Source organism: Triplophysa dalaica, chromosome 10 (assembly GCF_015846415.1).
Source record: "Triplophysa dalaica isolate WHDGS20190420 chromosome 10, ASM1584641v1, whole genome shotgun sequence".
Taxonomy (NCBI): Eukaryota; Metazoa; Chordata; class Actinopteri; order Cypriniformes; family Nemacheilidae; genus Triplophysa; species Triplophysa dalaica.
Genome location: NC_079551.1, coordinates 17,862,774 through 17,881,950, shown reverse-complemented (window position 1 = coordinate 17,881,950; position 19,177 = coordinate 17,862,774). Strand labels below are relative to the sequence as shown.

Below are 19,177 nucleotides of genomic sequence, written 5' to 3'. Positions count from 1 at the left end.
CATTTTTAAACCTAAAAATGCTAACTAATTCTATACTTTAACAATGTAAGATTAGATAGTTGTGGATGACTTGGCAGCAAAATAAATGTAAAATAATGAATAATTTATTATTATTAGGCGTTTAATATGGTTATTTTTAAAATCACATTTTGGTAGAGACAGGGTTTGTTTTCATGTGTGTATGTGTATGGTCATTTGTTTATTTATATATATAAATATATAAGATGGTTACATGTAGAGTGTTTTTAATAGGATCAGCACACATTTTTGAAAAGCTTTGTGTTTTAGATGTTAAAGAATAATTTATTACAAGAAAAGAATGTCTGCAGTTTTGGTCTGGATATTAAATGATGTTTTTCATTTTATTTTAGACTTTAATTGATGAAGTGTCTCATTTTCGAATCTTAAAAGTATTTCTATTTTAGGGCTAAAAAAGGCAAAAAAAATCCCTCTGCAGAAACAACAATAAGCCATTCATACGAACACTGTGCCGACTCAACCAATAGCGTGAGTCCGTGGTGGGTCTATCAAACAATGGCAAATGGGGGTGTTTATAAAACATGTTAAAAAATAAAATATAACATGTTGTGCATTGAAGAAATCCTTTGAACAAATGGAAACTGCTGTATTTTTCTCAACGCATGGCTTTATTTAATCTCTCTTAAATATTTATTTCTCTCATTTCGTCTCATTCTTCTCTTCTGGAATTCACTGTGTTCAGTTGCTCTTACACATGAAAGGAGCGTGACAAGGAAAGAGTAACACATAGAGATACAGAGAAGAAAGAAGAGAAACATGTGAGGGGTAAAGAAGAGGTGAAAGCAGAACATGAATCTACAGGTGTTTTATGAGAAATGGTTAACTCAATTAAACGGTTTACATGAACAGACTGATCTTGTATATAAAAAAGAAAATAAATAAATGTGGTTAAGGGAGGTGTATTCTGCTCCTTGCTCATGGCATGATGTGTAGAGACGTACACTGCGATTGGCTGTAGTTATTCACAGGAGAGTAGGGATGTGAAGGGTTGCCAGATGTTAAGGGTTTACTCGTGCACCAAAGCTTCGAATTCTGAAAGAGAATTGCAAGGGTTAGTTAGACTTTTTTTAAGATTGTCAGTTGTCACAAAAATACGAAGTTTGTTTTGTAAAATTGGGAGCTGTATTTTAAACATATTGGGATAATATTGGAATTACGTTCAGTTTCAGCTTCAAAGGACTTTAAATTTACACATACGGATTCATATAAGAGTCGGATTTCTATATAAATTTAATTGAAAAGAACATAAGAGCAGTTAGTTGGGCATTGTGCAGATTAATGCGTTTCAGATAGCATATCTGTAATACAAACTGAGTATGAATAAGAAGAGAACTTTCATATTTGGCTAAACTTTTTTTCTTCAAGTGTGCCAAGACTTTTACCATCTATGCCAATTTTCCCATCTCCATCCTTGTCGGCAGCAGCGAGGAATGCTTTGGTCTCCTTATCGGTAAGATCTCTGCCATCTGCAGAAAAGCCCTTCAGCACAAACCTAACAGGGAAACGAATCAAGAGGTGGGATAACCGTAATCTGGCAACCTATTCAATGTTTCGACAAAATATGATAAATGCACTGATCAGTGTTTTAAATTATGTATTTAATAAGATATGCAGTATGACTTCCAGATGCTCTCTGTCTAGATGGTGATTCTTTTGGTTATCAATCTGGCAACCCCCTGCAGTTGCTCAATGATGGAAATAAAGACAGAATAAGAGACAGCGGCCAAGTGTCACAAAGATAAACCAATTATATAGGTCTTGCACAAAGTATTTTATGTGCATGGAAAGGGCCATGACATTACTAAAAACGTACAAAAAAGGCATTATACCACATATAGCCACATTAAACGTCTGTCTATTGTGTATATATGTGTTTTGTCTCACTTTAGCTCCTCCTCCTCGATGAAGCCGCTGGCATCCACGTCCAGGGCTTGAAAGACCAACTTCACATTCTCAGCAGACAAAGCCTTAAGCCCCACCACATCAAAGAACTTCTTATGGTCGAAGCTGTCATCGGCTGTTTAATAGAAACATAAAACATACAAAGATTCTAGGAAATAATGCACTTACAATGGATGTCTATGGAGAAAAGCCCTTAAACAACATTTTTTCTATTTACATCATCACACCTGTTGTGATGCTGGCCTTAACTTGTAAATGCATTTTACAAACAGACAAAAATCAACAACAAGAAAATGGTACTTTGGTACTCAACAACTTGTTTGAACCCCCAAAAGCTTCTTTAAATAAAAAGTATGTATGTTGCCAAACTCACCTTTGAATTCATCAAGGGCTTTCTTGATATTGTCCTCTTTCAAAAGGTTTTTCATGGCCATCTTGATAGCTGGTGGAGAAAGAGGAATAGTAGGTGCTAATGACTGATATAAACAGATAAAGATGCCAGAATATGTGTGTGTGACTCAACACTACATGATTTCCCAGCAGGCTTTGAGCAGCTCGGGATTGCGGATGAAAAATTAGTCTTTTTCTTACATGATGATGTGCCAGCAAAATATTGTCTGTCATGGCATTTTGTATTACCATGTAGTGTACTGTACATGTATGCCACAAAACTCCATCACAAAAACTCATCACTATTTTTATGCAGTTTTATTAAGTCACTGTACACTATAATAATTTGAGTGTTTTACAGCATTTTCACGTTTTTTTTTTTTTAAATGCGGTAAAAATGTCATATTATATAAATAGACCGAAAGTATAAAAGCTGGGTGTATAATAAACATGTCATTTTTCTTTGCAAAAAAAATATTTTTGTTTTTATGAGTATTTTTATAATGCGGTTCCTGTTTTTTTACAATAAGAATTTACAGTCATGTTTCTAATACAACTTTACTGTAATGTCTATGTTTTGTTTAGATAAATCTGGTGTGTTGATCTACAACTCCTGAAATGGATAGTGATGCCTATATCTAAACATTTGAAAAGGTAATTTTTTGCTTTGATTTTTTGGATTTATACATATGACTTTTATGTCAAAGCAAATTCACAGTGTATCCAAGCTCTATGTTTTATCAGATTGTTTTAGTTCTTATTGTTGGATTATCGAACGTATTAATATCTTTGTTTGTTCATCATTATGTCTGATTTCTGAATTTCATGTGAACTTTGCTACCACCATAATAACAAAAATAAGTATGCAAGTAATTGCTTTTGAAATCTTTCAGTTGCAGGAACAGCAGTCTGTGTTCAATTTGGATTTTGGCCCCTAACATTTGGTTGTAATTTCTATATCCTGATATCCAAATGACAATTAATATCTGAAGCTCTTGATGCTGAACAAACTCCTCTTCTGTTGTATCAGGTTGCTATTCGATCCATTAGCGTCCAAGCGTCTGTAATAAACACTGACGAAAAATCAGCGGTGCTGCCAAGAAAACAGATTTGATTGCTCTCATCTCAACCTTTTGCAACCGTAAATAACTTTACAGCATTCGTACGCTGCATAGGTGGCATGCGTGACATTAGTGTATGTGTATGTTTGTCTATTTAAGTGAGGTATGTTTCGTCCAAGTGTTTGTGGGTTGGGCAAAAGTATGTATGCACTCTCTTAAGAAACACTATCCTTCTGTGTAAGAGTGAGATCATGGATTATAAAGTCAAATGATATTTCAGGTGTCTCATATGTGACCCTGTCAGACCACACCCACCCATACTTAATGTATAGGCAATGTAAAGTACAACATTTCCTTTCTGAAAATGCAAGAAAAGTGTTCCAAGGGCCTTACCATCCCAAAACTGTCTTCCAGAAAGCATTATAAGAAGTCGACCAGCTAGCTGTATGCCAGAGCAAACATACATGGTGTGATATATGAGATACAGTAATGTTTTCTTTACAGTTATTCGGTGCACAGCAGGTGTTGATGTGTTTCATGCAATATTGTACTGTAAATCATCGCAAACTATTTATGTAGACGGCACAACAACATAGTCTGGGAAAACATATCGGACAAATAATGCATGTAAATAAATAAGTACAATATGATTTTTTCTAATAAAAAATGACTTTCGAGAAGAAGTGTTTGTAAGCATTTTTTACTTACTAGTTATTTATCCACTTTTTCAAGCAACAACATTATATTGAAGCCAACATATTGTACGATTGCACTCACATATGGGCAGCTCGCTTAGTTAATAATAAAACAAGAAAATGAAAAAAAAATGAAAATAATAATAATTAAATTTGTATTATTATTGTTGGATGGGAATGTTTTAACTTGTTAGGCTTATTTTAAAACATAAATAACATTATTATTATTACAATTATTAAGATTATTATTATAATAAGGATTATTATTATTATAATTATTGTTAGCAACAAAAGATAGCTTCACTAACTCGGCTTATTAAAAAATATTCTAACATGAAAGAACATTTTATAAACAAGATCTATATGAAATGATTTCTCTTAAATATAAGAATAAAATACATAAATAATAAGAAAAGATGAGCAAATGGAAGAATTTAAATGATTTAGCAAAAAGGGACCCCTATTCATTAATTTTCCCATTTTGTCATAAACAAGAGATCCCAGCAATGTCTCAAACGCTGCTCAAAGAATACATTCATTTCAATATGAACATTGATGATCAAATTCTTCCAAAACCAAATGATCTCAGCTGCCCGCATGAATTCTTCAGCTCTATGTTCTTGACATCGACATTAAAATCATTTGAGACGCTATATTTCACACCTTCAGCAAATGAAATGTACCTGTTCTCAATCTCTTGAGTTAGAAAAGAGCAACATCTAAGCGATAACATTTTCCACTGGGTGCATTCGTGAACAAATCCCTGTACGTCACGTGTTCGTTGCTCACCTAAACTCCATCCTTACCTGTGGATCCTAGCTGGCGGGGAGGAGAAAAATGAAGAGAGTGTGTGAGAGATGAGACCCAGAGGTGGGAGAAGGGGGACAACCGGACATCTTTTATACTCTGGCCGGCCCTCCTTGTCTATTTCAGGAGAGACTGGCTCATAACACAACACGCAGGAGAATGAGGGATTGTGTGTGTGTGTTTGAGATCACTTTCTTGGTGTCGCTAACGTATCAAACGCTGCTATTAATAATCCAGTCCCATTTGACGTCTTGTGTCTTGTTCCACTCCAAAATGTACTGAACTGTCTTCGTTCTACATACTTCTTATATGGACAGCTGTCTTCTAGAGCAGCATCTTAACTTAAAACAAATGGTTTGCTATGGTCTAGGCCGTAACTACTCAAAGTGGACGATCACTAGTGAGGTGTCTTGACTCAATCCTTGTTTCCATGGAAACAGTGACTTCTCTGATTGGTCGTGGTCTCTTCGGGATTATGGGTGGTGTAGTTCTTTTGAAATAACCTCTGGACTTCTGGAACACTGCTGTGCTTGTTAACTATTTTGCTAAACCCATAACAATTTATTATATAATAAAATATTCAATAAAATAAACAAGTAATCTAAAAACATGTAATGATATAATAATAAGAAAATAATATGAACCAATAACCCAAATTTGCTTGAAAATATAACACACACAAAGATGTGGAGTAAACAATTTGTTGATATTTTCATTGATAGTTCTCTTACCTCCGTCCACTATCTTAGATTTTCTTTACTAAGCTTCTCACAGTGCATTCTGGGATTTTTCAATTCATGCAAAACTAAGAAAATGCTGCCTTGTACTTAGCTTTTGAACCCTTTTTGTATTTGTACCCAATTGTATTTGTACCACGGTTGGTAGGGGGAACGCTAAGGGGTAAAATATGTGCAAATCAAACCTAGAATATGTCCACATTCGAACCAACTAAGGATTTAACCAACCCACCATGTTCATTTAACCTATCTTGTCATCCAGATTGACTTAACCTTATTTTAAAGAAATACTCCAGCCAAGAATGAAAATTTGTTTTGTGAATTACTCCCCCTTAAATCGTACAAAATCTGTGTACATTTCGTTACTCTGTTGAACGCAAAGAAATATATTTGTAAAAAAGATAGTAACTGACATCATTGACTACCATAGTAGAAAAAAGGAGGAAGTAGTTTAAGTGTACTGTACAGAAAATGTATTATGGAAAGTCTTGCTAATATCTGAGCTCTGATTAGCTCTTCATACAAGATCTCACATTGCTTTCAGTTTGTGGATGTTGGATATTTTTACTGAATTTTTCCAGATTTCGACCAATTTGTTAATTCGAAGTCAGATATCAGAGGTCATTTTTTGGATTTTATTAAGTAGGAAGTTGAAAAGGAATGACCGTTTATTCTAGCCGTGGACTCCAGGCATATGTTAAGGCTGTTAAGCCCGGGTGTTAAAATACCTTCGTCCGGGACCGACCCTGATGGCATATCGGCCGTGCGCCCCCACCGAAGATTTTCGCCAACGCATACTAAGACTGCCAATGAAAGATAGGGGACAACCTCCATACACGTTTCTGCAAAACCCCAGTGCATGATGGGTATTTATAGCTCTGCGTGATCCCCGTAATATGACACCCTAATGATATTAGCATCTGTATCAAATCGGTTTTGTTTCACCTGTCTATCTCTCACCCTATAAATCACTTTATGCAATCTATTCTAATGTCTACTGTTTACCTTCTTTTTTAGTCTGAAAAGATGTCTTTGGATTCTTAAGTACAACATAAGTACACACCTCTGCCCGTCCTCTTTTCTTTCACAGTCGAACTCAATTTTTTGGTTTTCCTCCTGCAAGTGGCATTCAAGGCCAGAGGCCAAGATCATCTCAGTCTTACTGACAGTGTGTGGGGCCTGTGGATATATGGTGTGATAATGGGAGGTTGTGTTGATGCGTGGTGTGTGGGAGCATGTGCCATTTGAGTGTTGTTTGTTATAGTGTTTATTTTATATGCTGTATCTTTTACAAGTCACACTACAGCTTTTGTATTTATATAGAGGTGAAGGTGGACGAGTGAGTGAGTGAGTGTGTGTGTTTGTGTCTTCTCTTGAGGTTTATCTTTGGCACTTTGGACCTGACAAATAAGCTAACTGATGTGATCTACTCGCCATACAAATAAATACACATGCTGTCTGTCTAGCTGGCAGGCTCTCTATCCATCCATCCGTCCTTCTCTCTCTATATGTATGTCTATCTGTCTCTCTATCCATCCATCCATCCGTCCATTCATCCATCTCTCTTTATATGTCAGTCTGTCTGTCTCTCTTTCCGTCCGTCCATCTCAGTCTGTCTCGCTGTCTGTCTGTCTGGCTGACTCTCTATCCATCTGTCCGTCCTTTCTTCCATCTCTCTCTATATTTGTCTCTCTGTCTGTCTGTTTGTCTGTCTCGCTGTCTCTCTATCCATCCATCCCTGTCTGTCTGTCTGGCTGTCTCTCCGTCCGTCCATTTTTCCATCTGTGTGTCTCTCTATCCATCCATCCGTCCGTCCATTTTTCAATCTCTCTCTATCTGTCTGGCTCCTAATCCATCCGTCAGTCCGTCCATCTGTCCTTTCTACCATCTCTCTCTCTCTGTCTGTCTGTCTGTCTTCCTATCTGTCCGTCAGTCTTTCTATCTGTCCGTCCATCTCTCTGTCTGTCTGTCTGGCTCTCTCTCTCTATCCATCCATCCGTCGGTCTGTCCATTCGTCCATCTCTGTCTATCTATCTGTCTGTCCATCTGTCTGGCTCTCTCTCTCTCTATCCATCCAACCGTCTGTCTGTCCTTTCTTCCATCTCTCTCTATTTGTCTGTCTGTCTCTCTATCTGTTTGTCTGTCTTGCTGTCTCTCTATCCATCCATCCGTCCATTTGTCCATCTCTCTCTATCTGTCTGTCTTTCTATCCGTCCGTCCATCCTCCAGCTCTCTTTATATCTCTCTTTTTTTCTCTCTGTCTGTCAGTCCGTCTGGCTGGCTAGCTTGCTGTCTCTCCGTCCATCCATTCATCCGTCCATTCGTCCATCTCTTTGTCTGTCTCTATCCGTCCGTCCGTCCTTTCATCTATCTCTCTCTGTCTGTCTGTCTTTCTATCTGTCCACCCGTCCAGCTCTCTTTATCTATCTCTCTATCTACCCATCCATCCATCTGTCTGTCTGTCTGTCTGTCTGTCTGTCTGTCTATCTATCTATCTATCTATCTATCTATCTATCTATCTATCTATATATGTCTGTCTGTCTGTCTGTCTGTCTGTCTGTCTGTCTGTCTATCTATCCATCTGTCCGTCCTTTCTTCCATCTCTCTCTATATTTGTCTCTCTGTCTGTCTGTTTGTCTGTCTCGCTGTCTCTCTATCCATCCATCCCTGTCTGTCTGTCTGGCTGTCTCTCCGTCCGTCCATTTTTCCATCTGTGTGTCTCTCTATCCATCCATCCGTCCGTCCATTTTTCAATCTCTCTCTATCTGTCTGGCTCCCAATCCATCCGTCAGTCCGTCCATCTGTCCTTTCTACCATCTCTCTCTCTCTGTCTGTCTGTCTGTCTTCCTATCTGTCCGTCAGTCTTTCTATCTGTCCGTCCATCTCTCTGTCTGTCTGTCTGGCTCTCTCTCTCTATCCATCCATCCGTCGGTCTGTCCATTCGTCCATCTCTGTCTATCTATCTGTCTGTCCATCTGTCTGGCTCTCTCTCTCTCTATCCATCCAACCGTCTGTCTGTCCTTTCTTCCATCTCTCTCTATTTGTCTGTCTGTCTCTCTATCTGTTTGTCTGTCTTGCTGTCTCTCTATCCATCCATCCGTCCATTTGTCCATCTCTCTCTATCTGTCTGTCTTTCTATCCGTCCGTCCATCCTCCAGCTCTCTTTATATCTCTCTTTTTTTCTCTCTGTCTGTCAGTCCGTCTGGCTGGCTAGCTTGCTGTCTCTCCGTCCATCCATTCATCCGTCCATTCGTCCATCTCTTTGTCTGTCTCTATCCGTCCGTCCGTCCTTTCATCTATCTCTCTCTGTCTGTCTGTCTTTCTATCTGTCCACCCGTCCAGCTCTCTTTATCTATCTCTCTATCTACCCATCCATCTACCCATCCATCCATCCATCCGTCTGTCTGTCTGTCTGTCTGTCTGTCTGTCTGTCTGTCTATCTATCTATCTATCTATCTATCTATATATGTCTGTCTGTCTGTCTGTCTGTCTGTCTGTCTGTCTGTCTGTCTGTCTGTCTGTCTATCTATCTATCTATCTATCTATCTATCTATCTATCTATCTATCTATCTATCTATCTATACGTCTGTCTGTCTGTTTGTTTGTCTGTCTATCCAGCCATCCATCTAGCTGTCTGTCTTTCAGTTTGTCTATCTGTCTTTCTATCTGTATACTTGTCTGTCTGTCTGCCTATCTATTTTTCTGGCAGTCTGTCTTCGGTCTAAAACACAGGGACCACAACACCAGACAGAAACTCTCAACACCCAGATAAGAACCACCGCTCAATGTGTCAGTAGCATGTGCAACACAAGGACACAAATGAAATTCTACTTTTTAAAAAAGCCTTTCCTATGCCTCCTTAAAAACAATATGAGCATATTGTTGTATTTGACATCATTTTTATGAAATGCTCAATAAGGAGCCCTTTCTCCTCTGTTCTCCTGTTCTCCTCTCAGGAACTCCTTTTAAACACAGTACTTCCCAACTATTAGAAATCTGAATACTGTCACCGTGTCTTGATCCTGATGCATGAGTGATCTTGAGTCTCCTCACACATACACGCACACACAAATGCACATTTCTACCGGCCTTATTACATTACACTGCCTCTGCAATTACCAAACACACACACGGCTGGCTGTGGGGAAGAGCAAGAAAAGCAGCAACAGAAAGACAGATAGAGTGAGATAGTGAGACAGAAATAGACTGAAAACAGATCCACTGGACTGCCCTCTTCCTAACAACTTGCCATAACTGGTTGCTTAGTTATAATAGAAACCAAGTGAATACCTCCCATTCTTCAATATACTGTATGACAGCACTCTATCATCATTATAAACTCTTAAATCTATGTTTATTCACTTAGGAGACACTTTTATCGAAAGCAACCTTTAAATGAGGTATCATTAAACATTTAGCTAAAGAGACAACAATATAGTTTAACAGAATCGTAATAATAAACGACAAGCCATGCTGTAAGCATGGATACAAAACTAGAATGGTAAGAAAGCACTTTGAAAAAGCATCAGTCCCAAAGAAGTAGATTTATTTTGATCAGCATAACATCTGTGTTAATTGAAAGCATTATACGGTGCCGTATGGAGTCCACAACAGGTGGAGTATTGCACAAGATAACAGGTGCACACTACCTACAGCGGCAGCGCAGCTGTGTGCGTGTAAAAGCGAGAGAGAGACGGCGAGAGAAAGAATAAAGTCCCACATAAAATTAGAAAATTAGACCTGAATGAGACAGTTGTTGACATTAAACAGTGTAAAGCCCAAATAAATGTGTATAGCTCAGCTCGTATAATGAGGTCTTGTTATAATTTGATGAGAAACATTTGCGTTCGTATTGAGCTTTGATCTCATATTTGGTTATCAACTCTGAGGACATCATTCGTTGCGATCTAAAGGAAATGAAATTCCAGGAAAAAAACATTTGAGGTATTTTTCTATGCAGAAAGGTAAATAAAAAACAAATTTACAAAAAATACATTTATCTCAATAAAATACGTATTCGATTTTATGTGATCATCTGAACAAAACAGGAGAAAAATGTTGCATTAAAAGTGGTAAATAAATAAGTCACTATTAATACAAGCTCATTAAACAAAGTCCTGTTATTCAGCTTTACACCCTCCTTCTTTATTGTCACAGAACATATGTGCTAACTGAAAATACAGGCATGTATGTCATATGTAGCCTACATGGAGCAGGCCCGAGACAACATTGGCCTTGAATTGACATTATCGCTATTTCTCGCCGAACTGGCAATATGAAACCTCTCAATGTTGCAGCTGCCATGACCTTGAGCTAAAATGTAAACTCATCTACGTCCGTGTAGGTACATACTGTATGATTGCAACGTTGTAACGTTCACCCTTCCAGATTGAAACTGCCTTTGCCTGACTGATATTACCAGGCTTACGCAACCTTAGAAGAACATTGGTGATATGTACAGTATGGTAAAAATAGAGTGGATTAGTTCAAAGCACAATATTCTAGTGACAAGGGAAATCTTTAATATGATGATACATACATTAAATATATATATAGATCTATACAAAAATATATATATATTTAAAAAGGGAAGATAGATGATAGATCTGCTGCCACCTAACGGTGATTCATTATACTACACTAAACTCATTACTTCTGCTGAAGACACACGCGCGTATTTTGGATACTTTTTTTATTTAAAAGTTTTAAACTTGAAGGAATGAATAGTATTTTCATAAACATAACTTTTTTTAACAAATTATTGACAAACGTTTGCTTTTTTGTGACGCTAATGTTCTCACGATAAGTCGTCTGTTGTGTCAGCCCAGCCCCAAACTTACGTCATTGGGGGGCATCATTCGGATGAACAGGGTGTTTAACAAAAATGTAGGATGGTGTTTTATCAATAGAGAATTGATTCGGGTCTAAAAAGAGGTCTTCCTGTTACAGTCAATTGAAACTTTGATGGCTTGGTGACGTCACCCAAGAGTAGAGGCGTTTGTAGGCGGAGCAATGTTTAAGAAATACAAAGAATACAGTATAAAGATTTAAGAGTAATTTTCATAAGACCAACAATGTGAATTAACAACGTAAACGATGTGATTTCTTCATGTTAATTAATGATGAATTAATTGTGAAACTATTTTAAATGGTGCTTTCTCTAGCCATTTGTAGTTTCGAGATGGATGAAAATACATAGTAAGTACACTTTTACTCAAATAAAATCATGTTTATTGTCCTAAGAATTATGACCATATTGGCTTTTGTAGATAATGTGCAATGCCGCACCTGCTGACGTGCCACTGTAATACTGACCCGAATTCCTCTTATTATCTATTTGCATGAATGAACAACTGACTGCTCGACAAACTGAAAGAGAAAGAGACCACATGACAAGAATGAGCAGGTTGATTTGATATGTTTTGATGTCTTCTTTTCATTCAGTCTGTTGTCTCTTTCTTTCCGTCAGTTTGAAGCACCTGCACGTCGAGACTGTTTCGGTTCCTCTGTGATGGGAGAAACTTTAGCGCAATTGTAAACCCGCCTCAGAAAACCACCACCAGCGAGCTTCACTTCCACTTTCTCTGTCTCTTTTCGTCTTTGTGTATCTGTCCGTCGGGAGATCTCCAGCATGTCTCTCCCGCAACAACTGCGAGATGAAAGGTAAGAACCTGCGTGTTTTCCATCGGTTCACTTTCATCTGTGCAAAACCTTTATTGCTCTTTTATGTGTTGTGGTATATGATTTTGTTTACAGTAGTTTTCTCACCAGCCCACGTAAGAAGTGTAGTAGGCCTACATTTTACTATATAATAAAGCCTAGTTAACTGTAAGAAATAGTAGAATATTATAGTCATAACTACACTTTATACTTCAATATGCTGTAATGTAGTGAATTGATAAATGCATACTTAATATAAACTCTGGTAAAGTTAAAAAACGAAAAACACTAGAGTAAATAAATACTAAACGCCAGTATTTAAAATGTGGGAAGACCTTATGACAATCAACCATGTTTGTGCCACAGCTATGATATTTGTAGTAAAAGTTACACCGCAATGACCGGTATATGTGTGGTTTGGAGTAATGGTAAAACAAAACTGCCCAAAACATGCATTTGAATATCCTTCCAAACTAACTTCTATATAATTCATAACATACTGTATACTAATTTACTGAATACCCTATACATCCTATAGTGGTTATTCCAACAGTGGTGTGTCACACACTTTTTGTGCATATTAGTTTTTTTTTTAACAAAATATGGCCATTGTGCATTACATTGTATAAAATACTGTGACACATCGCGCTACTATACTAATTTCTCTGATTCAGCGCAGAAACGTTAAAATCTGTGAATTTCTTAAATGTGATTGTTCTCTCAATATAAGTGAAAGTTATATTTAATGACCTTACAGTGATTTCGACCAGCTTCCGGACAACATTCCGGTCTCTGCCACCATCGCTGATGTTGAGGAGAAGAAAGGCTTCATTGTTTACTACGTACGTTTTTCCGAGATCTTCAGATCCCCTCAACACGACCTAAATTAACTCCTGTCTGCCTGTGTAGGAACCTTTGAGCTACGGTTTGTTTCATCTGTGGCTCACACACCCTTTTGATGTTTATAACGTTAGTCTCATCTTTTTATTTTAGCGCTGTGTTAGGGGTGAGGTTTAAGGATTTCAAACTAGGCAGTTTGCAGGTTTAAGCCCCACAAGGGTGCCTAGACACAAAGCGGCGGGTTACTGTGGGTAGTTGTAAATCCATAGCCTGTGGTGAGCTTTTACCGTATTAAAAACCCAGCCTCTGACTTTCATGTATCTTTGCAGAGGTTTGTAATTGAGGTGAAGACCAAGGGCAACCTTAAGTACCTGATCTACAGAAGATATCGGCAGTTCTTTACTCTACACGAGAGCCTGCAGCTGAAGTACTCACCAGAAGCCCAGACTGGATATAACACAGGCAAACTACCGATCCTGCCAGGTTTGTAACCACACAGCCTCAACTGAATAACAGTGTTGAAGAGCTCTGGGGAAATCTGTGTTCACCTCCAAAGGCCACATGCAGCACACGCTGCGGTTAAATACTGTTACCACTTCTCAAGTCTTTTAACATAAAATTACATTTACGTGCCGAATCGTGTTCTACACACACACAGTTTGGTTATTTACAGAAACTGGATTCAACACCAAAAATTTCAGGGTTTGACATCATTGGCAAAATAATTCACATTATTTGGAATATCTACTGAAATTAGATAAACAAATATTATTATAATAAATTACTATTAATATAATGATTGTAGCCGATTGCAGTATATTGTGAAGTTTTGTCAAATCCGTCGTACGTATACAAAGCAAAACAAAGTCTAATTCGCTAACACTTCTTTTAGCAAAAATGCTGTAGCTTGGTACAAAAGTGGTCTATGATGTTATACAATGACACCATAAAAGATTTGGATGATATAATCTCTCTCGTGCATTTCTCAAGTGCATGAATCATGAGGTCACGAATGGGGATGTTACCCAACTAATAGGGGTCCAAAATAAAAGCTCCAAAATAAAAGCCAACGAAACAAATTCAGCCTTAAAGTAAGTTTGGCCATCACCTAAATACGAACAGCTCAAACAACGTGTTTGTATAGTCGGGGGAGAGATCTTAAATCATTCGAATCCCATCGTGCTTTTGGATGGATCATACCACATCTTCTCTGCATTCTGTTGCTATTATCAAGATTTCTTTTCACAGGTGTTTCTCCGGAGTCAAAGTTCACTCATATTTGTACTTGATAGTGTTCCCGACAAAGTTACTTATTAACTGGTCCGGAAGTCTTCGAATTATGTATGTGAAATTTTCAGACATTACCGTAATCGAGGAAACGAGAAAGACAGAGAAAAAGAAGGAAATAGAAGTGAATGACAACATTTCTTTGTTGGGATATTGAAACCGGTTTCATACTTTTAACATCACTTCCACAGAGAGAGCACTCTGTCCATTCCCGTCTTCCTCTTTATCTAGCTTACATCACCGATGCTCGGTTTTTAAGCTTTAGCTTGGGTGTGTTTTAGTCCCATGCCATGTAAGAATGGATTTGAATGGAAAGGGGGCGTTGAAAACATATTCTTTCATCAAATTATTTTATTATTTGATATTTTAAACCTGTATGACTTCCGGTCTTCTACATAACACAAAATAAGATATTTTGAAGAATGTTGTTAACCACACAAAATTGTCTCCCATTGACTTCCATTGTATGTACACAAAACCACTGAGACATATCTCAAAATATCTTCTTTTGCGTTTTATACAGGTTTAAAGGATGACATCATTTTTATTTTTGGGTGAACAATCTCTTGTTGAAGTTAACAGGATACTGCTTGTAATTTTGTATGTCTGAAATGTGCCAGTATTGCTGAAATTAGTTGACTTTTGCCATTTCAAACCCTAGCAGAAGATGCTGCTGCAAAGTGTTTTTACTTGATGCGTTTTCAAGTCTTTAACCTCCTTTCTCATCCCTTTTTAATTAGCTTTAACTCTCTCTCTCTCTCCCTCTCTATCTATCTCTCTCTTTTCTTGTCAGTCTTTGACCTATCGTACATACTGTATATAATACAATTTTGCGGTAAGGAGAGGGCTTTGGCAAACTACCCACTGTTTCATTTATGTCACGTAAGGAACGAGCATTGGTGACTTTACATTAGAGCTTCTTCAAAGCGTCATGCCAACTAAACCTGCATCTAGGAGATTGGAGTTAAATAAAGCCCCTTCATGTTTGACAATGGAAGTATCTCTCTTCACAGCAATTCATGTGTAATATGATTACGCAATATTAAAAATAGAATTGCAAAGTTCACGTGAGAGGGTTAGCATCGTCTTCCCTGATGTGTCATAGTGGGGCTTCTCTTGAATTGTAGGCCTACTGTATTTCCCTCAGGTCAGGTTAAAAATTAAAGCTTATTGCGAGAAGCAGGATTGCTTGAGAGGCAAAACCTGAGAAACAGAAAGACATATTTATTGCGTGTCTAGCTTTAAATGCGCACAACACAACAGTTCACAGGAAGTGTGGTTCGGAAGGATCATAAAAAGACCACGAGCCTCAGTATTGACATACCTTTCCTCACATCATTAAAAATACCATTGGGCGAAATAATCAAAACAAAAACACGAATGCAATTTACAGTAATACGTGGGCTCCTGTTGCGCTAAATGCTAATTAGAGGACAATAGCGATGTTCAGAGCTAACCCCTCGGCGAGCTTTTGATTGTACTAGTTATGAATTAATTCGCTTTGAGACGCCGACATTCGTTTATGCCATTCGTTTCTTTATTTGTTTTGCCATAGGTAAGGTCTTCATGGGCAACAAAAAGGAGATTGCAGAGAAAAGAATCCCAGAGCTCAATAATTACATGAAGGTGAGTCAGTCTCGGCATTTGTAAACGTTTTCGGTTGTATCGCGGTGGTAGTGTGCTAGTGGGAGTTGTGTTTAGTAATGATTGGGTTCATGTGCTTTTTGTGCTGTTATTTAGGAAGAGCAAACAGTGTTGTGTGGAATTACCAGAAAAAATCAACAGTTCCCTTTTTTGTTACTTCTCTTTTTTTGTTCACCGATTTTATCTGTCATGGTTCATGTGTTGTACAAGTTGAATTCACAAATTTCTCTCACTTTATTTAACAGAGGTTGCTGTGTTTGCCTACCTGGGTACTCTTGGATGATCTGATACGGATGTTTTTCTACCAGACTGAGTCGGACAGCCAACAGATCCCCCGGGCCCTGCGCCGCTTGCGGCCCCCCACACGAAGAGTGTAGGAGACAACCCACAATCCTCCCTCATTTACGCTTTTAGCAATGGATACTGTTTTCAAAACTTTCTACTAACATGAAACTTTTTTCATGTCTTCACATTCTGCTGCTGAACAGGCTCCTCTTTTTAAGATAAGACCATGAATAATATCTAAAAGGGATAGTTCTACCGAACTTGATGTGACTCTTTCTTCTGTGCAGCACAAAATAAGATTGTTTGAGAAATGTCATGGTGGTTTTGTGTCAAAACTATGGAAGTCAATGGTGTCCGGTGTTGTTTGGCTACCGACATTCTTTAAAATATCTTTTTTTGTGTTTTGTTGAAGACAGGGCCGTCCCAAGCATAGGGACGCCGGGTTCTACCTGGGTTGCCCCTTTTCTGTCTTAATATCCAACCTTGTATACGATATTAAGTGCTACAATGTTTCATTGGTCAAATATGCTAATAGAATTTCAATGCGGAATGTCAATAGCAGTATACATACTTTTTTCAGAATACAAGCAGGCCACAACAAATAATTTGTCCGAAAACATACAACAAATAAGCTTATTTAAGATTTTCCTCCTAAATGTATTAAAAAAACAAATTTTAAACTTGCGATTATTGTGATGGTTATACTCATCTTTGGAAGCCAATCGAACACATGAGTGCGCGGTCGGTGATGGCTGCCAAATCAGTCACCAGTCCGTGCCTAAATCAATACTCCACCTTACAGGACAGCCCAGTTTGAAATAATGCTCAGTCACCGGTTCGCGTCGTGGTTTTCTTGTGATTGCCTCCTATGGGTTCTCTTTTCGCAAGAGCATTGCGTTAAACGCGCAAGCATTTGCCGTTGTAACAAACATCAATACCTGTTTGTGATAGCCAGTAAAAATATCCTGCATCAGACAAGTAAACCGAGAAAACAAAATGCACGTTTTTAGATGTTTTAGATCACGCTTACTCCAACTCTATACTTTTTAAAAATTATTTTTATCATAATTGCAGCGGGGCCCCCTAGAGGGCGGGGCCTGGTGCAGTTGCACCAGTTGCACTGCCCAAAAGACGGCCCTGGTTGAAGGAAAAAAGTCATACAGGTTAAGAATGACACAAGGGTGAATAAATAATGGAAAAAAAAATATATACTGTATTTTATGGGCGAACTATACCTTTAATATCTTAGTTGTTTCTCTTACACAGCAGTGACTTTCAATGGACAGGAACAAAAAACTTTTTTAGTTCCAGCAGTAAGTTAACAATCGTCTTTTTAATTTTAATTTTCTTTTAATTTTACCCAACAAAGAGAAACATCTGCGACTAATTGAATATCAAAAAAATAATAAAATCTTGTAAAGCCGCAATAAGTTACAAAAGAGCAGCCTCTAATAAAAATCAATCTAGTTTTGTTTGACTTTCAATGTGACTGTCATTTTCTTAAATTGGAAGAGCATTTCAAGAAAAGCGTTGCTTGTTTTGTTGTCCATTTGAGGTTCATTTCTCTCTTTCTCTTCCTCCCTCTCTCTCTCTCTCTCTCTCTCTCTCTCTCTCTCCCTTACTAGGAAAACCGTAAAGCCCAAAACAGACCTTCTCTTGGCTCCCAGAGCAGAGGTACATTAGCGTTTCCTTGGAAACACTTTCAGCAACAGCCTACACACTACATACTACACACACACATTGTACACTCAAGCATTCTGGTTAGGAGGTTATTAAGCAAAACACACACAGCTCTTGTGAACTGTTGTTACAAAACTCTCACATTTTGTCAGAGGATTATGACACAAATTTATGTGGAGGTTGGTGCTTTTCTACAACTCTTGTAATACCACACATACAGTTTCAATACTTAAGCCTCCACTGACATTTGCATGGCTCCACGAAATCGAAAACCGATGGCACAGATAACATTTAAGATCGGTTGGATTCATGTAGTGGATCTGTTGCTTTTTCTTCACACCATGAAGAATAACTAAACGTTTTAAAGGAACAGTTTGCCCAAAAATTCTAATTCTGTCATCATTTACTCACCCTCGAGTTCACAATTTCTTTGTTCTTATGGACATAGTGAAAGCTATTTGGAAGAATGTTTGTAACCAAACCGTTCTCGGCCACCAATGACTTCCATAGTAGGAAAAGTTATAATGATAGTCAAAAGTGTCCCAGAACTGTTTGCTTTCCTACAGTCTTTAAAATATCTTCTTTTGTCAGAACAAAGCGTTTACGAAGACATTTTCCTACAATGGTAGTTAATGTTTGCCCAAAACTGTTTGGTTACAAGCATTCTTTCAAATATCTTTCTTTGTGCTCATTTGAACAAAGCAATTGATACAGATTTGGTACAATTCGTAATTGTCCTGTTCCTTTAATAGTGCAGTCCTTACCATAACTAAAGGTTTTGGGTTTTGAACAAAACTTATTTATTAAACCTAAGTAAATAACTCATTCTGCTCTGTTTGTGCTGCTGACACGAATCAAACTTCAAATCCTAAATTGTGCTTGTTGAGGCGTGACATGCTGTTGCTTTTCTAAGAGGTTGGACTTATGATTTTTATCTTGGCAGACGATAAAAACGGTCAAAAACGAATCTCTTAGCGTCATTTTAAAGGTGGGGTTCTGGGCTAAACTGTTTTGATTTGGGCCAGTAAGCAAATACATTAACCAGAACGCCGACCCCTTTCAATAAAGTGAAAACCAAGAAGCACATCATTTCAAAGTGACACGCTGGAATCACGGTAGGAGATTTTTCTCAAAATCTAAATGACTCCAT

The 19,177-nt window shown here is 37.8% G+C and overlaps 2 protein-coding genes across 3 annotated transcripts in view; one reads left to right on the top strand and one right to left on the bottom strand.

Moving 5' to 3' along the window:
* Window positions 1-609: 609 nt before the first annotated feature.
* Window positions 610-19,177, bottom strand: part of pvalb7 (parvalbumin 7) — a 26,661-nt gene continuing 8,093 nt past the window's right edge. Inside the window, exons 1-5 of one of the 2 annotated variants that reach the window (XM_056758922.1) lie at window positions 4,894-4,960; window positions 2,315-2,383; window positions 1,924-2,056; window positions 1,422-1,531; window positions 610-1,071 (exon numbers count right to left, since the gene is read on the bottom strand). In XM_056758922.1, coding sequence (XP_056614900.1) covers window positions 1,046-1,071; window positions 1,422-1,531; window positions 1,924-2,056; window positions 2,315-2,375 — 330 coding nt within the window. In that variant the 5' untranslated portion in view covers window positions 2,376-2,383; window positions 4,894-4,960 and the 3' untranslated portion in view covers window positions 610-1,045. Of the gene's footprint in view, window positions 1,072-1,421; window positions 1,532-1,923; window positions 2,057-2,314; window positions 2,384-4,893; window positions 4,961-19,177 lie in introns of those variants that run through there. The other variant, XM_056758920.1, reaches the window with a different exon arrangement.
* ncf4 (neutrophil cytosolic factor 4) overlaps window positions 12,027-19,177 on the top strand; it is a 19,440-nt gene continuing 12,289 nt past the window's right edge. Inside the window, exons 1-6 of the mRNA XM_056758919.1 lie at window positions 12,027-12,294; window positions 13,049-13,133; window positions 13,461-13,614; window positions 15,974-16,044; window positions 16,308-16,435; window positions 17,973-18,021. Coding sequence (XP_056614897.1) covers window positions 12,263-12,294; window positions 13,049-13,133; window positions 13,461-13,614; window positions 15,974-16,044; window positions 16,308-16,435; window positions 17,973-18,021 — 519 coding nt within the window. The 5' untranslated portion in view covers window positions 12,027-12,262. The remainder of the gene's footprint in view (window positions 12,295-13,048; window positions 13,134-13,460; window positions 13,615-15,973; window positions 16,045-16,307; window positions 16,436-17,972; window positions 18,022-19,177) is intronic.